General features: G+C 38.1%; 1 protein-coding gene across 1 annotated transcript; it reads left to right on the top strand.

Annotated features, from left to right (window-relative positions):
- Window positions 1-3955: 3955 nt before the first annotated feature.
- Window positions 3956-4880, top strand: LOC149204941 (histone H3.2). Its single transcript, XM_089394837.1, has 2 exons — window positions 3956-4485; window positions 4567-4880. Exon 1 carries the CDS (start codon window positions 4036-4038, stop codon window positions 4444-4446), a length of 411 nt encoding a protein of 136 aa, XP_089250963.1. The 5' UTR covers window positions 3956-4035; the 3' UTR covers window positions 4447-4485; window positions 4567-4880.
- Window positions 4881-6899: the final 2019 nt, after the last annotated feature.

Raw genomic sequence — 6899 nt, 5'->3', positions numbered from 1 at the left:
CCAGTGCATATTAGTGCCGGATCTTCCAGTGATAGGGTGAGATCATCTCACTACCTTTTTCACCAGTTAAATCTTTGTATATGATTGTGAGTTTGGGCATCCAAAGAATTGTATTCAGAAAACTACTGCTTAATAATACAAACCCTCAATTGTTGCACCAGTTTTCCCACATTGGGTTTTTCCAGGGACATTTATCCAAAAACAACAGTGTCCATTGTGTGTTGTGTATTTCTTCTTGCTCAGTTCTTGTTTCCGCATATAATTTAATTAGTGAACGCTGCAGTGTATTGGTTTTGATATTTACCGTAGAACACAATAAATAATTTGTTCAGTTATTTAACAAATAGAAGAAACTTAATTAGTTGCTGCAGTAGAAATTTGGGTCTCCAAATTTTCACAATTCTTCTGGGAAATCATGGCCTTAGAGTTTTATGGGGTTAGAGCAATGACCAAAGTGTAATGGATTCCATTCTTAAATTTAAGGAGGTGGGTAATTTCTCATGTAGGAGAAGCCATTAATGAAAGAATAAGATGTGTTTCCCAACATCAAATGAAGAGATGATATGCGACATTGCTTGACCTTAACATGTGTCGTGCTTTGAAGCCACCATCCATGTTGTAAAACCACCTTTCTACTAGATAAAACCATTTTAGAAAACTAAATACTAAATTTTAAATCTAACCATGGAGCTCCAAATAATATTGACATATTTTAAGTTGTAAACCATCGTTGCACATCCATTGTGCTAAAAGTAGACATGGTTCAAGCAATGAACTATAAAGGCCCGTTGTTCATATTTTTGTTGGCTTTAGTAAATTTAGATGATAAGTTGATTTGTATTTCCACACTTTACATGTCCATGTATAATGAACGGGTCTTTAGTTTTGTAGTGTAGAAGTGTCACTTTATTCTCTATTAGATTCTTTGGACAATGGAGAGCGGGAGGAAATAGGGAAGGTTACACAATCCACGTCGCGTGGGTGTGGATCGGCAGGTTGAAATGTTGACTGTCGATTAAGTGTAAAGAAAGGATGGTGGAGATGAGATGTGTAATTTGAATCAGGGAAATCAAATCTTTAAAGGTTTTTAAAGAGCGGGCTGTGGTGTCGAGAGACATTCAGTGTGGTTCAGGGTTTATTGAATTACAGGTTTCAGATCAGAGCATAGAAGCAAAGAGATGGCTCGAACAAAGCAGACTACCTGTAATTCAATTGGGGGAAAGGCGCCACGGAAGCAGCTGGCAACCAAGGCAATCAGGACTCATAAATAACTCATGCATGTCTGATATGAGAGTTACCTAGTTGAGATTGGAGTTCACGGATAATGTACTATCAGTTGTATAATCATCTGAATTGTACATGTGGTGCATGCAGTTAGAGGAAGGCATATGAGGATTGCGCAATTCCAATTGAGGAATTTCCCTAATTAATATGGGGATAATTCACAAGGAAACATTGCAAGGAATTAAGGGCTTGGGCAAGTAGAAAATTGGTTAAGTATTGGTTTAGGCTTGTATAGGAAGCAGTGAGACAAATAGAGATAGTGCAGAGGTTGCTCGGGCTTGAGGAAGACATTGTAATCTTCTCATATTTTTTGACTAATGCAATATACAGATAACGGGGGTTTTTAGTTGTGGCTTTCCCTAGGAAATCATTGTGTAATGTGTTGATTGAATTCTTTCTCTTGCATGCTTCATGATTTTGTGATCGTTTTAAGTGTTTCCGCTGATGAGTAGAGTAGATTCAAGTATATTATTTTAGCATATTACAATTAGCAGTTTGAATCTACAAGGAATTTCTACACACATTTCTCGAGGGGTCACTTGAGACCTCTTTGCAACCTTGGCTAATATCTTTTCAATCGTAGTCATGGTGTGTTTCATAGAGCCTATTGAAGCGAGAGAACATTGCTTTGATTGGTGTGATGCCATTATTGTTGCTACAAATTTCATTGTTGTATTATAGTTGTTCTTATTGATTTTTGGTAGCATCGGATGTGCTCTAAGCTTCAAATTTTGCAGGGAGGCCAGGGCACATGTATTCCAGAATACCCATAAATTGTTTTAGGAAATTCCACCCGAAGTTATTTTTAATGGATGCCTAAGTCTAAACTTAGGAAATTGAAATAATTAAAGGGTACTAACTAAATTGGGGGTGAAACTTCTAGAAGAAGACGAGGATCAAGCCAAAATGATTTGAGCCATTGATTAGAATCTAATTTGGGCCGTTGATTGATCAACAAGAGGATTGTAAGACAAGGCTTGATGGGCATTTGGAAAACACATCGAGAGAGATCAAGAGATCGATTTCTCAAGAGAACAATGCAACAATTGTTGGAGAAGTGATCAAGGTGATTTCTTGCAGTGAGGGGTAGGGATAGTTTCAGGAGGAAGTTTTCTTGATTCAAAGAGTACAAGGTAGAGTGCAGAAATACGTTTAGAGAGGCTAATGCAGGGCCACACATAGCTACGTTGTGGCAACGCAGAGCTTTAGAGGGAGACCGAAATTCTACTGAGGAATAGTCAGGATCTAGTGCTGGAACCATGGTGTGAGATCGGGAGGCTAAAGGGCCAAAGCTTCCAGCTAGCAAAGGATCGAGACGATGTGCAACACAGTCCCAATAACAGTGACACGGTGATTGTGTGGGTGTGAAGCAGTACTGCGGAGAGGCTCATCTCTAGCGCAGATCAGTGCCAGATCTTCCAGTGATAGGGTGAGATCATCTCACTACCTTTTTGCCCAGTTAAATCTCTGTATAGGATTGCTAGTTTGGGCATCCAAAGAATTGTATTAAGAAAACTATTGCTTAATAATACAAACCCTCAGCTGCTGCACCGATTTTCCCACATTGGGTTTTTCCGGAGACATTTGTCCAAAAACAACGGTGTTCATTATGTGCTGTGTATTTCTTCTTGCTTAGTTCTTGTTTCTGCATATAATTTAAAGAAAGGTCTGATTGGGTGGCCCCTCTCAAATAAGTAACTAAAAAAGAGTTCGGCAGGCTCACCCTTGCCCTCCTAACGTCAAGCAAGCGACTACGTTCCTTGATGGAATGACATAGAGAATATATGCTTTGGCGGAGGTTTGAACAGATTTCGATTAGTGAACGTTGCAGTGTATTGGTTTCAATATTTACCATAGAACACAGTGAATAATTTGTTAGTTATTTAACAAATAGAAGAAACTTAATCAGTTGCGGAAGTAGAAATTTGGGTCTCCAAATTTTCACAGTTCTTCCATGAAATCATGGCCTTAGAGTCTTAAGGGGTTAGAGCAATGACCAAAGTGTAATGGATTCCATTCTTAAATTTAAGGAGGTGGGTAATTGCTAATGTAGGAGAAGCCATTAATGAAAGAATAAGATGAACCTTTGATGATTAATAATGGATATGTTGCCCAACATCGAATAAATAAATGATATGCAAAATTACTTGAACTTAACATGTGCCCTACTTTGAACCCACCATCCATGTTGTAAAACCACCTTTCAACTATATAAAGCCATTTTAGAAAACTAAATACTAGTTTTTAAATCTAACCATGGAGCTCCAAATAATATTGACATATGTTAAGTTGTAAACCATCGTTGCACATCCATTGTGGTAAAAGTAGACATGGTTCAAGCAATGAACTATAAAGGCCCTTGGTTCATATTCTTGTTCGCTCTAGTAAATTTAGATGATAAGTTGATTTGTATTTCCACACATTACATGTCCATGTATAATGAACGGGTCTTTAGTTTTGTAGTGTAGAAGTGTCACTTTCTTCTCTATTAGATTCTTTGGACAATGGAGAGCGGGAGGAAATAGGGAACGTTAGGCGATCCACGTCGCGTGGGTGTGGATCGGCGGTTTGAAATGTCGACCGTCGATTAAGTGTAAAGAAAGGACGGTGGAGGTGAGTTGTGTAATTTGAATCAGGGAAATCAAATCTTTGAAGGTTTTTAAAAGGGCGGGCAGTGGCGTCGAGAGACATTCAGTGTGGTTCAGGGTTTATTGAATTACAGGTTTCAGATCAGAGCATAGAAGCAAAGAGATGGCCCGAACAAAGCAGACTGCCCGTAAGTCAACTGGAGGAAAGGCCCCACGGAAGCAGCTCGCGACCAAGGCAGCCAGGAAGTCTGCACCGGCAACCGGTGGAGTGAAGAAGCCTCACAGGTTCAGGCCTGGCACTGTTGCTCTTCGTGAAATCCGAAAATACCAGAAGAGCACCGAGCTTCTGATAAGAAAGCTGCCCTTCCAGAGGCTAGTAAGGGAGATTGCCCAGGATTTCAAGACGGACTTGAGGTTCCAGTCGTCCGCGGTGGCGGCACTGCAAGAAGCGGCGGAAGCATATCTTGTTGGGCTGTTCGAGGACACCAACCTGTGCGCCATCCACGCGAAGAGGGTGACTATCATGCCCAAAGATATCCAGCTTGCTCGCCGCATTCGTGGAGAGAGGGCGTAAAACATGCATTCATAATTTATTTGCTGATAACTGTCAATGGTGTGTTTTCACACCACAGTCTGGTTCTTTAAATTTGTTTCCCTTCTATTACTCTGTTTAATCATATTTTCTTTTGTTTAGTGTCGGGCGCAGGATAATATGTGCTTACGGAGAGACAGTGTTTACAATACGCGATAAGGATAAAATGATTGAAGGTGTAGTCTAAAGAGGTGTAGGAAATGTTCAATCCATTTTTACCCTGTAAAACATGATTCTAGCACTCTTATTGTTGGATTGGGTGCACCATTTAGCTTTGGCCGTCTCACCTAGCTTCTGCTGTGCCACTTTAATATGTATCAGATGTATCGGATATGTGTTCTGTAATCTAATGATGTGTTGGCAATTTTGTAATCCATTTCTATCATATTGTCACTTCTATTATCAGATTTTGTTCACTCCTATTGTTACTCCTTATCAGGTTTTGTTAAAAATTTGGTTGGGAGCTGTCCCACACCGGTTTGATACAAAACATTTGATTCTCCTATTATCGGATTTTGTTAAAAAAGTGGCTGGGAACTGTCCCACACAGGTTTGATACAAAACATTTGGCTATCAAGATACCGGAACATTTGGCTATCAAATTACTTGTTTTGATTAAAAAAGCATGATTCAAACACTTTGGTATTGATAAAAAAAATTATGATTTAAATACTTTGTTATTGATAAAACAGTTTGATAGTGATAAAAAATATGATAAACATGATTCAAACGCTTTGGTACCGATAAAAAAGTATGATTTAAATATATGATTCAAATAATTTGTATTGTTACTTATGAGATAAAAACATAATTCAAACATTCGTATGGTCACTCATTTGATAAAAACATTATTTGAACATTCTTACTATCACTTCGGTCAGATTTGATTTTTGATTTTTTGAATCACTTCTGTCAGATTTGGGATTTTGATTTTTGATTTTTTGAATCACTTCTGTCAGATTTGGGATTTGATTTTTTGAACCATTTCTGTCAGATTTGGTTTCTTAAAACCGACTCCCGTCAGATTTTTATATATCAAATGGATTTGACTGCCTCACTTAGCTTCTGCTATGCCACTCTGCCCATGTGGAGCAGGTTTTCATCTTAAAAAGCAACAGCTGCATTCCAGTGATTTTTGGCAATATTTGCACTTGCGGGTAGCGGAAGTGTCACTCTGAAATGTTTTGTTTTACTGTTGTGGGGTTTTTGTAAAGGTTGTGGAGGTTTTTTGTTTTGTTTTTTAATATTATATTGGAAAATCTATCATAATTTAGATGTTAAATTAGCAGGATGTCAAACTAGCAATGAGGACAACCATTGTTAACTGTTAATGGCTGTTAAATGTGAATGCAGACTGACTCATCACCCTTTATTCAAGGAAAACCATGCCACTTGGAATAATCTATTGATGGTTTGTAAGTGGCAGTCTTTCACTCTTGCTTTGCTGGTGGTAGGCAAAGGGCAGACTTTCACTCTTGCCTGAGGCTGCCAGATGCCTCTGGGTCTTGAGCTGTAAATGTGCTTTCTTACTTCTGAGGAATGCTTTTTTACTTCCAAGGAATATGAGCTCTTAGTCAAGCAGAAGCAGAAGCAGAAGCAGTTTTAGGACATACTCAAAGCCCAGGCCTTTGCTCTGAAGCAGTTTGAGGTACTCCAGACCCTTTTGTTGTTCTGAAGCAATTTTAGGACATACTCCAAACCCTTCTGTTTTTTTGTCTTTTGTTTTAATGTCTAGTGTAAAATTACTTGAAACAAGTTGAATATTTTTTTTATCTAAATTTCACAAAATTATTGTCTGAAGCAATTTTAAGTACTCCAGACCTGTTGTTGTTCTGAGGCAGTTTTAAGTACTCCAAGCCCTTTTGTTGTTCTGAGACAGTTTTAAGGCATACTCCAAACCTTTTTGTTTTTCTATAGGTACCCCAGACCCTTTTTGTTGTTCTGAAACAGTTTTAGGTACTCTAGACCCTTTTTGTTGTTCTGAAACAGTTTTAGGTACTCCAGACCTTTTTGTTTTTCTGAAGCAGTTTTAGATACTCAGACCCTTTTGTTGTTCTGAAGCAGTTTTAGGTACTCCAGGCCCTTTAGTTGTTCTGAAGCAGTTTTAGGGCATAGTCCAAACCTTTTTGTTTTTCTATAGGTACTCCAGACCCTTTTGTTGTTCTGAAGCAGTTTTAAGTACTTCAGACCCTTTTGTTATTCTGAAGCAGTTTTAGATATTCCAAACCCTTTTGTTGTTCTGAAGCAGACTTTCAACCTTAAAATTTTTCTAATTTTTTTTTTTTAAATATATAGTGTAAAATCCCCCGAAACAAGTAGAATATTTTTGTTTTTGTTTTGTTCTATTTTGTTTTATATATGTAAATTTCACAAAATATTATCCATTTAAAGGTATTTTCGCATAGTTGATGCAAAATGCTAGTAGTTGCATCAAT

The sequence above is a fragment of the Pinus tabuliformis genome, chromosome 1_2 (assembly GCF_031772625.1).
Source record: "Pinus tabuliformis cultivar Carrire ecotype Pingquan chromosome 1_2, CPIR1, whole genome shotgun sequence".
Taxonomy (NCBI): Eukaryota; Viridiplantae; Streptophyta; class Pinopsida; order Pinales; family Pinaceae; genus Pinus; species Pinus tabuliformis.
This window is presented reverse-complemented; position numbering and strand designations above follow the sequence as displayed.